The sequence below is a fragment of the Alnus glutinosa genome, chromosome 12 (assembly GCF_958979055.1).
Source record: "Alnus glutinosa chromosome 12, dhAlnGlut1.1, whole genome shotgun sequence".
Taxonomy (NCBI): Eukaryota; Viridiplantae; Streptophyta; class Magnoliopsida; order Fagales; family Betulaceae; genus Alnus; species Alnus glutinosa.
The window spans coordinates 6869286-6883672 of record NC_084897.1 but is presented as its reverse complement, the minus strand read 5'-3'; the positions used below and the strand labels follow the sequence as shown (position 1 = coordinate 6883672).

The 14387-nt window shown below is 34.7% G+C and overlaps 1 protein-coding gene across 1 annotated transcript; it reads left to right on the top strand.

Moving 5' to 3' along the window:
• The first annotated feature begins 2031 nt into the window (after positions 1 to 2031).
• Positions 2032 to 11598, top strand: LOC133852458 (uncharacterized). Its single transcript, XM_062289218.1, has 5 exons — positions 2032 to 2258; positions 2413 to 2481; positions 2591 to 2762; positions 11024 to 11113; positions 11210 to 11598. The coding sequence occupies exons 1-5, from the start codon at positions 2169 to 2171 to the stop codon at positions 11347 to 11349; spliced, it is 561 nt and encodes a 186-aa protein (XP_062145202.1). The 5' UTR covers positions 2032 to 2168; the 3' UTR covers positions 11350 to 11598.
• The last annotated feature ends 2789 nt before the right edge of the window (positions 11599 to 14387 follow it).

Here is a 14387-nt window from a genome sequence, read left to right as displayed (position 1 = left end):
AAATGAGGTAGGTTTTAAACTCACTATTTGATCAATCACATGTCCAATAATAATTTTAAATGCTACATCATTTTTTGATAGACACTTTATAAACACTTAATGTACATGAAGAATTACTCTTGAGCCACGGATCTTTACATACGTACGTTTGATCACATTTGCTATTTTTGTTGGCCTAAATGGTTCAAATATGTACAACCTATCCTAAACGAACCTCACTTCTTTTCAAAACATTCTTTAAGTTTTAAGAACCAAAGTAATCTACGATTGTCCAACTAATAATCTGGTTAATTTTGACAGTTTCAAAGCTAATCATAACAAGATTCATGAGTAATTTTAAAGTTACGTCAAAAACTAATTTTTTTAAAACATTCATTCAATCTGACATGTGTTAAACAGATTGTAAAAGAGTTGTAGGCCAGCTTAGCTTCTTACGCACATATATATGCATAGGTAAGACTGAAAAATAGACACTTGATTTAAAGTACATGTAGAATCCCCACTTTCCTAAACCAAACTATTCAAAGATTTTGGGAGGGATGGTGTGGTGGGTAAGAAACTAGCCGCTGCATACACAAACACATCATATATATATATATATATACCTGAAGTCCGATCATCTGATGACCAAAATAGCGACTTATTTGAAAAGGTCTAAGTCTAACCCTAAAAGAAAAGAAAAGAAAAGAAAAGAAAAGAAATAAAAATGACATAAGGAAGAGGTTATGGAGCTAGAGAAGCAGATCCTTACGTGAAGAAGAATATATATATAACTGCAACAACCAAATTAAAGAGGAAGAGGGGTTTACCGAACCCAACCCAACCCAACCCAACCCAACGTACGTAGCTAGCCACGTGCACATCCACGTCCTGATCATGACTTAGATCTCCCAAATGACACAAATGTCCCTTGTTTTATCATCAAACTACAGTAGTACTATATATATATACAGATCTTCAAGAGTCAGTTTATAAATATCGATTCTTTGGACGCCAGGATTTGAAAATATATACTTGAGTTTTTAAAGTTATCAATGAGTTAGCTAGCAATGAGCCGATGGATAAAATCAGTTGCGTTGATGATCGCAAATGATTTTGAATTTGAATCAAATTATGTGAAGCCCTATATATATATATATATATATATTCTCTAGTATCAGATTCAATAAGCAAAAATAGTTTACAATGGTGTTAACTTAATTTGACCATTTAATTTCGATATTGGCTCCATTAATTTTTTTTTTTTTTTTAAAAAAAAAAGGGGAAGAAGCAGTCTTCAAGTTGATATGCTACACACAAAGACACAAGTTTGAGAATTGTTATTTAGTGTACTCATGTCATTTTTCTATACAACTTTTTTTTAAAAAAATTCATCATTAGATCAGTAACTTAATTTTTAAAAAGTTATATGAGAGAATGACATGAGTATTCTGTCTAAACTTTCTCTATTTTTAATCTTTTTTTATGTCTAAAATGTTGATCTCTGTAGGCCAACGTAGTCAGGGACGGAAGAATGGGAGGCTGGTATGTAGGCCATGACTTTTCCTCAATTCCTTAAAAAAAAAAAAAGATAAAATAAAATAAAATAAAATGGAGGTAAAAATAAAATTATAAGGTTAAAAAGAAATTTAACCTACTGACCTAACAACAATAATTTGTTTTTGACCACTGACCCTGTCATAATATATAGTTTTTTGCTCCGTTGTTGCACGTAGTCGTACAACGCATGAGCCATTTGCAGTTGTTAATTTACGTACCAAAAAAAACACGACTAGAAATAGAATAGGCATTAATCTTGGGTACTCTCCGTAATTATAGTCGCCAATCAAGGCCAGTTTTCGTCAGGGATCTAGTACGGGAGTGGAGACGCGCTAGAGAAACGACGTCGTTCGTTGAACAAAAATGGAAAAAATTAATATCCACGCACATTGAGAAGCGCGTGGATGTATATTCCACCCAAACCCCATATCTACTCCCCCACTATTTGTTCTAGTAAATATATGATATGAGATATCTTGTAGTTATGTTGCAGGTTTGAAGTTGGAGCTTAAAAACCTTCTCTCTCTCTCTCTCTCTCTCTCTCTCATTTCCGAACAAGAAAGGAACTGAAACTAAACCAGACTGTCTCTCTTACTTTCTTTCTGTGTGTGTGTGTGTTTATCTCTCTCATGGATGCTGAGAATGTGGAGGTTGGTTTTGAAGAAGGAAAGTTGCGGTTACCTTCGCATGTTCTAGATGATCAGGAATGCGTCACGAAGGTATTGCTATAATTAGTTCGTCGGTTTTTTTTTTGGTACAGATAAATGAAGGTGACTGTTTCTATATTTGCTGTGTTTGGCCGGATTCTCTTCCTTGACTCCTCAAGAATCTCACAGCAAAACCTCTTCATTGCTTATTGGTTTCTTTTGTTAGGCGCATATGAGGAAACGACAATCCCAACAGCACCATCGTCGCAAAGCTCCTGTAGAGCCACTTCCACAGGTTGTCGATCTCTCTTTCGCTGTTTATTTTATTTTTCTTTTACATTAATTGAGAGAAATTGATATACTTGGACAGTAATGTCTAACAAAAGGGTATATATATCCATCAGCATTTGAAATCTAGCACAAGACCACATCATAGACCAAAAGTTGGACCCAATGGGGCATCGGGAGGATCTGGAATGCAAGCTTTCTTCCTGGAGTCAGGCCGAAAATCATGTGGAACTGGCGTTTTTCTTCCGCAAAGGGTAGGCGCCAACTCCCAAGCAAGCAAGAAGCCAGGTACGTACAGTATTACATCTATGTCAAAGGGTTGTGTATGTGTATAGTGTAGATTAGTCTCTTGAAAGGTGTGTGTTTGTGGGCGTTATTTTTGTCAAATTATCAGTTTGATTGTCAAACTAGTTGAACCATAGTTGATTAATTGGTTGACCTTAATCTTGATAATTCTAAGCACATAAATAATATGGTTGGATACGCGGCAGAAAAAGAGTTAGAATTATCTCACATAAATATTTTAGTAGAGGAGCATCATATCTTTTAACCTATACCCAAAGATATCTTATAGATGGAATACATATGCTTTGTATTTATAGGAGAAGTCAGGGACTCTAATTAATTTTTTTTTCTTAATTATTCATTCTATCAAAGAATAAAAATCAATTGCAATTAGGATTTTAAAAATAATTCTTTATATGAAGTACCGAACACCTTAGTTTGTGTCTAATTAATAAAATCATGTTGCTAAAATAGGATTTAAAAGAATCCAAGGATCACCAAAGAAGCAGAAAAGTGCATAATAGTAAATAACACAGTCAATTACATAAGACATCAAGATTTATGTGGTTTGGCTTAATGAGCCGATATCCACAGGTGGAGACGATCCAAAAAAAAATCATTAACAAAATGATGGAGTACAGAGAGTACCACTTAAACCCAAAAGTCAAAATACACCCCAATCTCACACTCATGCAAAAGAGAAGTAAAGACAAAAGAAAGCTTTTCTTAATTCTCTAAATGCCCTACGATACAATAGCACGTGATATTACTGAGATACACAATTTTTTTCTTCTTGTCCTCTAAAAGTCTCTGTTGTCTTCATTGCACTACTACTTTCCCAAATGATTGGACAACTATATTAGTAGCAATTGTCAAAGTTGGTCAAAGCTTCTCCAAGAAGTTAAAGCAATAGACAAACATGGTTGGAAGAGAACCACATACCAATAACCAAGAAAAGAGCCCAAACTTGACTTGTTGAAATACAAGTCACCACAAAACAAATCTCAACCTTGACTTGAATTTCATCAAATCCTTGCAAATTTCCTCATATCGTCTCCATCAACACTAGGCTTGGCAATTTGGGTTGACGGATCGGGTTCGTGTCAACCCGACTAACCTGCCAACAAGTTTCTATCAGACTCGAACCCGACCCGATTATTAATCAGGTTAGGAACTTATGAATTGAACATGACCCGATTGGGAACCGGGTAACCCGAACATGACCCGATAAACAAGATTACGTAAACCGGTGCTGATCCGTAACTCTCTTCCTCTCTCATGGCATTAAGCGTCGCGACATCCAAATCTTCCCACATGTTCACCAAAACCCCATCACTCTTACGCGTCTTTGAACCCACCTCTAGTAAGGAATGGTATTCCTACTTTGTCCGGTCCATCATCGGATTAACCACATCTTGGGGCCTAACCAGCATGCAACCAAGGAGCCTTATCGGTTATTTCTGATCAACGTACTCTCCTTCTACCTCCTTTTCAAGGATTGGCGCGTATAACATCAATGCAAGGGCTACGCAGAGCTAACAAACACATACTTTAACATGTGAAACTCATTGGCGAGGTCCAGTACCGGAGTTCCAAAAATATCGACAACAAGGGCAATCAGGGTTGGCTTCAGGGTGGAGATTGCAGACGGGAGAGTTTCCCTGATTTCATGCATCACGGTAGTTAGGCGCGTGAAGGTCAGAGTATTGGGTTGGAGTTGGCCAGAGAGGTCCACGAGGCATGGGCTCGTCGCACCAAACTATGAACGGCGAGTGATTCGGGTGAAGTTGGTGAACGAGTGAAAGACAAGAGTGAACGTGATGTGAGTGGTGCGTGTAGTGCAGCTAGGGTTCCTTCGTTTCTACTTTGTTGAACTTTATTATTATTATTTTTTAATATAACTGTGTTATAATTGTGTTAACGGGTCAACCCAACACGATTATAATCGGGTTGACCCAATTATGACCTGAACCCGATAATGCCAAACTCAAACCCTGTTTTTTCGTGTCGCGTTCGTGCCGGGTTCGCGAATCATGTCAAAAATTGCCAAGCTTAATCAACACTCCTAAGGGTAATTACAAGCTACTCTTGAACTTGAGAACTGGAACTGGCTTAGTCAACATATCCGTTGGATTTCCTACCATTGCAATTTTATTCATTATGATATATCCTTGTGTCACAACTAGACCACTAGCATGCATAATTTGAATCAACATACCTAATGACACTAGAAACGAGACCACTATCTTTGTCAAATACTAAACCAAAGTCTATAACGCCCCATAAATAACACAGTATCCATTTCACTGCCTGCCAGTGAACCTTGTCAGGATTGGCCATATAGCGACTAACAACACTGGCTGCTTGTGAAATATCTGGATTGGTGCAGACCATAGCATACATGATGCTGCCAACTGCACTAGAGTAAGCTACATGCGACATGGAACGCTCCTCCTCCTCACTCTATGGTGTTAACGTTGCTGAGAGTCTGAAATGCGCGTCATGCGAAGTACTCACTAGTCTATAATTCTTCAACACAAGGATTTTCTTAGCACCACTCAAATCCTTCATTTCAAACTCATCACCCAAAAGAGATTTCAATCTCTTAACCTCAAACATACTTTTAGCAGCAATAAGCATACCATCCACATAGAGAAACAAATAAATAAAAGAAACATAAGAACATTGCTTATAATACGCAAATTGCTTGTACCACTGTTGCAGAGATTATTTCAAGCCATACATCGATCTCCTCAACATGACAGTCTTAGCGCCCTTTGGCAATTTCATGTATGGTACTTATAAGGAGACTCAATCTCCTTATTCATGGCAACAAACCAATATGCAAACTCATTACTTGTGATAGCTTCTGAAAGAGTGGAGGGCTCTTATATCATAGTGTTCTCTGTCACAGTAAATGCATACACTACCAAATCTACATAGCTATATTTTTTAGGAGGCCTAATTAATCTGCCTAATCTGTCTACCAGTAGCAATACTAGTATCTTGCTCTTCTTGTGGATCATCATTATCGGAACTGCAACCATGCCCATCTCTAACAGGCTGATCTCGAGTGCCATCTTGCACCCTCTGTAAAGATAGAACCTTGCTCCCTTCCTGTAGAAACAACAGACTCCTTTATGGGGTGAAGTATGGTAGATTCATCAAATACAACATCTCTACTAACTATAAACTTAGGTGATTTAGGATCAGAACACCAAAAGCTATATCCTTTTACCCGGTCACCATAGCCTACAAATATACATTTCTTTGACCTAGGCTCAAGCTTGCCATCATTCACATGAAAATAACCATGACAACCAAAAGTTTTCAGAAACAAATAATCAACAAAAGTGCTAGACCAAACATCATAAGGAGTTTTACAATCAATTGCTTTTGATGGAGAACAGTTGACTAAATAGCTAACAGTATTGACCCGGCATTTGAAAGCATGCAACACGCTCTTTCCAAGAGAGTCATGTTCATCCGCTCAGTGACCCCATTATGTTGTGGAGTATGACTAACCGTGCGATGTCTAGCAATGCCTTCATCCTTTCAAAATTCATTAAATTTCCCACCACAAAATTCGATAACATTGCCTTTTATGAGTCTCTTGATTTTCTTTCCAGTCTAATTCTCAATTAACGCCTTCATTGCTTGAAAGTGACAAACGCATCACTTCTCTTCTTCAAAAAAAGATAGCCACACTTTTTGTGAATAATCATTAATAAACGTCATGAAATACCGAGCAACACCACCCTTCGATAGAACTTGAGAGAGATCCCAAAGATATGAATGGATATAATCCACTATACCACTTGCTCTGTGGATACCTGTATAGAACTTGCCTCTGCACTATTTCCCAAACACACAATGCTCACAAAAGTCAAGTGATCCTACTATCTTGTCACAAAGAAAACCATGTTTGCTCAGGATTGTCATACCCCTCTTACTCACATGGCCTAACTGCATATGCCATAATCAGGTAATGTCTAAATGTGGATCATCTAAAAAAGACACAACAGCTAAACTTGTCACCGTACTACCCTGAATAAAGTAAAGGCCATAAACCTTGTTACCTTTCTTCACAACCAATGGGCCTTTGCTGATCCGAATGACTCCACCTTTACCAGAATACTAATATCCAAGGGACTCCAAAGTGCCCAACAAAATAAGATTTTTCTTCAATCTGGTATGTGTTGAACATTTTTCAAAGTCCTAACAATCCTGTCATACATCCTTATTCTGATTGTACCAATACTGACAATCTTTGTAATGCCCTTAAAATTAAATAGTTAAATTTACTTAACTTTGAGTATTACTGGTAGTGCCTTCAAACTAATTAGCTGAAAATTAGCTGAATTCAGTACACAACACTAATCTATTAGAGTATACTATAGCGGAAAGCAAAAATATATGATCTGAGACAAACTATCATATAACCTTTAAACAACATCATGTATAATTAATATAGACTCACAGCTTCCAAACAAACATTACTATAACGTTAACAACTAATTTCTAACTAAGCAAACCTGACAATGCGAGTCATTAGCTTGGCATCTTCATCACAACAAATTTTGCACTCTACAGCCTGGCAACCTACTAATGTGTAAAACACCGAATTGTTTCACAGTGAAAAAAGTAATTGCATAAGTACACGACTTAGTAAGTAAATTGTTATGGAACTTTTTTATGTAAAGAACCTCTAATAACATTCTTATTCTCAAAATTAGACTAAAAAAATCATAGTATTTTACAAAATATTCCAAGTTGCCTTCGTTATTATGCTAGTATAATTTATTATTATTATTTTGAAGTAGGGTAGGCATAATCCTAGCGACAATTCACTCATTTTAATGCATAGAAATTTATGCAATATATTAAAATATAAGTACTCATAACTTTCCTCCATATGTCTATTCGAGCTCTTAACCCTTTCTTACTCGGGTTTGCATTTTCTTAAAAGACCTGTACAATAACGCTGCCTCGGTTATTGCCGCTTACCGTAATGTAGTAGCAACCTGACTGAGTCTTACATCGAGTGGCCCACGCTAATAGCGAAATCGTAATGGTGATCCATCTGTACATGGTGTGCCCTTTACAAATAACCATTAGATTCAAGGCCAAATAATTAAAGTAAATCTCTTTGAACATAGGGTCAAGCCCATATAATGGTAAATCTATGTTCGTTATCCCACATAATACGGTGTATCAAGTCATATGATACAATTATTGTTCATTTATTATAAATTGTATATAAGCAAATATCTGTTTGAAGCATTTATAAACATATTATAAAAATCAATAGGCTTGAGACATATTCTTTTGAAAATTAAAGCATACCCAATTGATTAACGTACATATCACATATTGAAAAAATACAATTCCGTAAGTATTTACTTACCTTGAGTGATTCTCCTCACTCTCAGACAACTCAATCACCAATTCACTGCAATTCATACTCTAATATGAGACACAACCCAAACGGGAACCTTAATATCGCACGTAAAACCCTAATTACGTAAAAATCCCCTAATCATGCAGATTACCGCCTTCATCGAACGTTCGATGTCGAGGTCGATTGTTCGGCCAACAAGGTTCGAATGTTTGGTCATGAGCAGTGGAACATGCTGGGACTGCTAGAATGCACAAAAGACCTAAAAATCCTACTTAAACCTATTACCCAACTCAACCAAGACTCCTAATAATCATAGAAAGGAATATCAAACCATAATAATGTGATATAACATGGAAAGGATGAGCAAATTCATATATTTTTAAAAATGTAGCTAACCCATGCATGATCATTATAAAATCCTTATGTAATATACATAGATGTTTTTAAAACCCACATGATGTTTGTTAAACAACAAAATCAGTAGATTAAAACCAATAAAAAAAACATGTTAATATATATCAAAACGAGATTGAGGTTTAAGGGTTACCTTTCATTGAGGATGAAGCCTTACCAAGAGTCACATTTTCTCTCTATAGAACCTCTCTCTTTCTCTCTCTCTCTAGGGTTGCTGGTGTGAAGGAATTACAAAAATGGTGTTTTTTTTTTGGCTTAAGGATGGCTTTATATGGTTTCTTGCACGCTCAAAGTGTTAAGGTGGCTAAAAAAAATAAAATGTTCTCAAATAGGCTCAAACGTTCAAGAAAGAAGGTCTCGATCGTTCGAGTTGGATACTTGAACATTCGAAAACTCATATTTATGTTTTTAAAGAAAATGCAAGGTTTTAAAGGCTTTAAGTAAATTCAATTTATAGCATTTTATTGGAAACCATTTATATGTGACCTTCAATAAGGTTTTTTTTATTTTTTTTATTTATATATCGTGATTGACATTTAAATTAAATATATTTATTTTTGGGGTATTACAATCTTGCAAGCAACATCATTAATTGCCCATCAAGATGGAACCACCATTGACTGAATCATAAGTACTAAACCAATCCTTGTTAGGGAATATATGAAATGTAAAAGCAATATCAAAGACCCACTTGTCATTAAGATGACCATCAAAAACGGTAATAGCAAGGACAAATTTTGAATCCTCAGAATTTTCTTCGACAACACCAGCCACAAAAGAGGAATTCTACTTATCACCTTCCTCTTTCTTTTCCAACTTCGGACACTTGGATCTAAAATGTCCACCCCTTTTGCAATAGTAACACCTGGCTTTCTTCTTAGACTTGAACTGTGATTGGCCTCTTGATTTACCTTTACTCGTATCCCTCTCATTGGATCGACCTATAAAATTAGATGAATTTTCTAAACGACCTTTAACAAATAAACCCTCAGCCTAATTATCACTACCTTTCCCATTCAATAATTTCCTCAACTCCATAGAATTCAAAGTAGATTTAACATCCGCTAAGGAGATGGAATCTCTATCGTACAACATTGAATTAAAAAAATTATAAAACAAATCCAGTAGTGAAAAAAAAAAAAAAAAAAAAAAAAAATCAATTCTTGATCCTCATAATCAACTTGAACATCAGTATTTTCAAGTCTATAAGAATTTTATTAAATTCATCAAAATGATCATAAAGAGCCATACTTTCTTTCATCTTGAGGGTATATTATCCTTGCTTCAAATACAACTGATTAGTGAATGACTTCTTCATGCACAAGCTCTTCAGCTTCTTCCAAAGTCCAACGGTAGTTTCTTCATCAACGACTTCTCTCAAAACTCCATTTGAAAGAGACAACAAAATTGCATTGTGAGCCTTTTCTTCAAGTTCATTCATTCCCTTCATTGATGATATTGATGGCACATTGCCATCCAAAATCTTTGACATGCCTTGTTGTCATAACAAAGCCCACATCTTAATGTGCCAAAAACTAAAATTATTCTGACCATCAAACTTTTCTACTTAAAATTTACAGTAGCCATCTTGCAAAAAAGACTCAAGTTCTGATACCAAGTTGTTGTGACAAAAGGATTAAAAGGAATTAATCCAATGATCAACAAAGAAGCAGAAAAGTGCAAAATGGTAAATAATACAATTAGTCACACAAGACACCAAGATTTACTTACGTGGTTCGGCTTAACTAGCCGACATCCACAAGCGGTGACGATCCAAAGGAAATTCATTAACAAAATGATGGAATATAAAGAGTAATAAATAGAAAAATACTCAAATCCAAATTTCTCAATACACCCAAATCTTACTCTCACCCAAAATAAAATTAAATACAAAAGAGAAACATTTTTTTTAATTCTCTAAGTGCCCAATGACACAACAGCCTGTGAGAATACAAAGTGGATACACAATTTCTTCTTATTGCTCTTTAGAAATCTTTGTTGTCTTCACTACACTATTACTTTACTGACTGGACATCTAGATTAGTAGCAATTGTCAAAGTCGGTCAAAGCTTCTCTAAGAAGATAAAGCAAGAGGCAAACGTGGTTGGAAGAGAACCACATAACAACAACCAAGAAAAGGGCCCACACTTGACTTGTTGAAATACAAGTCGCCACACAAGCCGTATATGACACAGGGACCATACTTTAATAATTACGGATTTATAACACATAATTGAATTAAGGTATTAGGCAACACCAGTACCATTTTCTGTATCTTATCAAATAAAAAGATTTGATCGATCTCACGACCTTTTATCTCCCTCATCAGGCCGACAAATAATTCTTTCTTATCTTCTTCTTTTTTTCACAATGTCAATATGAATGTTACATGGAGCATTAAATTACAAGCTCATTTATAAAAGATTAATAATTTTCTATGACCATGCAGCTTGCTCTCCAGTTCTCCTCCCTTCTCGTGTCGTTCAAGCTCTCAACCTCAATGTGCATGCATTAGGTTTGCATATACCGCCTCGAAAAGGTTCTACTTCTAATATCTATTAATTGGTATCCTATTTTATGTAGCTTTCTCATTCTATTGCTTCATCATTAACACCATTTTTTTTTTCTTTTCCAGATACTCAAGGCAAACCCAAAGTTAGAGATTGTAATTCAAGCATAAACAAGAATGTCAAGGAATTACCAGCACAATGTTGCATTATGTCTCAGAATGAAAGTTCACCGGAGATATTTCTTCCAAAGGAATGGACTTACTAGCTCCAAGTAGGCTTTTTGTTGTACAAAAAATTCATAAAGCAAAAGTTGGGCAGAAGCTCTTTTGTGTTATTTACGTGCTGTTAATTGTAATTGATTGTGTAATGTGCAATGTAATAATAACAGCATAAGTCTCGATCCTTTTAGATTCCGTAGGTGTCCGCCGAATTTATGTTATATGTTTTTCAGTACTAGAGTAAAAAACACTCATATCATTACAAAGAAATAATATATATCAAAATAACATTTCTAGTCTTCCTTTATATGAATAATTGTCTCTCTAAGATATTTGATAAAATACATAGGATGTGTAGAGATATTAAGTTCCAATAATTAGGCTAAATTAAAATGCGCACTAGTATCAAATAATTAGAAATAATATATATTCAATATCATATTCACATTTTTAAGTAATCGCATAAGCTATGCTGCTATACTAGAATAAGTATCGATACATTTCACTAAAATTATCCTTACTTTCATACAATACTCTTATTCTTAACTCATTACCTTTATTTTCTCTCTACTATCACCGCCATTGAACTATTTTTATCATCTTTAACTTTATCATCATGGTTGTGTACTATACATGAGACTACCTACGTCATGGGCATATAAAGGATAAATTTCATTTATTCAATTTCTGTCTTAGCTTGTGGACACATTTTCTTACTCAAATTTTGGCCCTTACAAACAAGTGTACTTAAAGGTTTACAATTATCCATGTCAAACCTTTTAAGCCATTTTCTAGATATTTTTCTTGATCCAATTATAATAACCTAAAATCTATATTTCTATAAATTCTTATTCCTAAGACATAGGTAGCTACATCCATATATTTCATTTCAAACTTGGATGCCAAGGACGAATTTGTCTTATTTTTTATATCTGGACAATTTTTGGCTAGTAATATGTTGTCTACATTTAACGACAATATTGTCAACTTGTTATTTCCCCTTCATATATAAACGCAGTGTGGATTCACCTCGAAACCAATCTTTAAAATAGAATGTGGAGCTTTAAATACTATTGTCTTGATGATTGCTTGAGTCCATACAAGAACCTTTTCAACTTGTAGACCTTTTCTTCATGCCCTTTGGCTTGAAATTCTTCAGGTTGGATCATGTAGATATCTTACTTCAATTTCCCATTCAGGAATATCGTCATGACATCCAACTGACGCAATTCCAAATCCATTTTGACTAACACATACATGATTATCCTCACTAAGAAAAAATTTGCCACATGTGAATATGTGTCAACAAAGTCCTACACTGAGCTATTGAGTAAACACTTTAGCCACCGACCTAGCTTTGTATTTATCAAAGCTTCCATCTGCTTTCAATTTCTTTCTCAGTATCCATTCGCATCCAATGTATTTTTTTTTTTACTTGGTAAATCTGTGAGCTTCCAAACATCATGTTTCTTGACGGAGTCAAGCTCTTCATTCATAATTTTAAGTCATTGTTCAACATCATTACTACTCATAGCTTGCTTGAAATTCACTAGATCATCTTGTAAATTTTATTTCATTTACACTTCGAACATGATGAACTCTGAGTATACTTGATGATCGCCTTTGTGTTTTTTCACACTCTTTACACCGTTCGAATCCATGTTCATTTGATCATCAACCTTTCTCTTACTCCCATTGTTTTAGACATTAAGGATCATCATCTTGTAATAGTTCTATTTGCTCCATAGGAGTAACTTGGTTGGTATTTTCTAAAAAGACAACATCTCTACTCTCTATCAATCATCCTTTAGAATGGTAGAACCGATATCCACTACTATTTTTAACGTATCCAATGAACCTCCATTACCATGTTTTACTTCTCAACTTATCCCTTAGGGGTTTCAAGATAAGTACAATGTGCCTTACATCCCTATACTTTGAAGTTTTCAATATTTGGTTTTCGGTCGGTCTAGTATTCAAAGGATGTGAGTAGTTTTGATTTTTTTTCTTTTCCTTAACTCCATTAAGTTTGTATGCTATAATGGATAAAGTCTCTCCCCAAAAATAAACTGGTAAATCAACATAAGGCATCATGGATCTAGTCATATCCACCAAAGTCATGTTCCTTCTTATTGCAATGTCATTGTTGAGGCTTATGTGTGCGTGTGTGCGTGTGCGTGTGCGTGTGCGTGTGTGACCACCCTGTCATTATTCGAGCTATTTATAGACATTCCCAACTGGTTTTCTACCTCCAATTTGTATTATTTAAATTTTTCAATAGCTTCAAACTTATGTCTGAGAAGGAAAATACGTCCATATGTTGAATAATCATGAGTAAAGATAATAAAGTATGAGGAAAATATATATATAAACCTGAACTAATAGCCGTTTTTAAAATAGTCTTATAAAGTGACAAGTATTGTAGTGATACATCAAACTACCAAGGATCACCACCCTGTCATTATTCGAGCTATTTATAGACATTCCCAACTGGTTTTCTACCTCCGATTTGTATTATTTAAATTTTTCAATAGCTTTAAACTTATGTCTGAGAAGGAAAATATGTCCATATGTTGAATAATCATGAGTAAAGATAATAAAGTATGAGGAAAATATATATATAAACCTGAACTAATAGCCGTTTTTAAAATAGTCTCATAAAGTGGCAAGTATTGTAGTGATACATCAAACTACCAAGGTGTGCCAAAATGTCACTTTTTTTATTTATTTATTTATTTATTATTATATTCCTATAATACTCTTGTTCTCTTAAAACCTAAAATAAAAAAAAGTAAACTAATTTTTTTTTTTTTTTTTAAAAAAAAAAAGAAAGATAAATGCAAGATTAGTCATATGGCTGGTCTAAATTATAAATCACTCCATGTGGAACAAAAAATACTTCAGAGGTCTTTAGGGTAGGCCAAAATAATAATTTAATCTTTGCAATCAAATTCCGTCAAAACACTTAATGAATTCTATTAGTGCCAACGCCAAGACCAAGAAAATGATGACACGTTTCACATTGACTAAAAAAAATACAAATATGTTAAAAATATACATTAATTTTTTTTTTTGTTTTTAATTT

What these genes read in the sequence shown, in the direction of transcription:
- LOC133852458 (XM_062289218.1), top strand. Translation starts at nt 2,169, where the DNA reads ATGGATGCTGAGAATGTGGAGGTTGGTTTTGAAGAAGGAAAGTTGCGG. An exon ending in ATCAGGAATGCGTCACGAAG is followed by an intron (nt 2,259 to 2,412) that starts GTATTGCTATAA and finishes TTCTTTTGTTAG; the next exon opens with GCGCATATGAGGAAACGACA. An exon ending in CTGTAGAGCCACTTCCACAG is followed by an intron (nt 2,482 to 2,590) that starts GTTGTCGATCTC and finishes TATATCCATCAG; the next exon opens with CATTTGAAATCTAGCACAAG.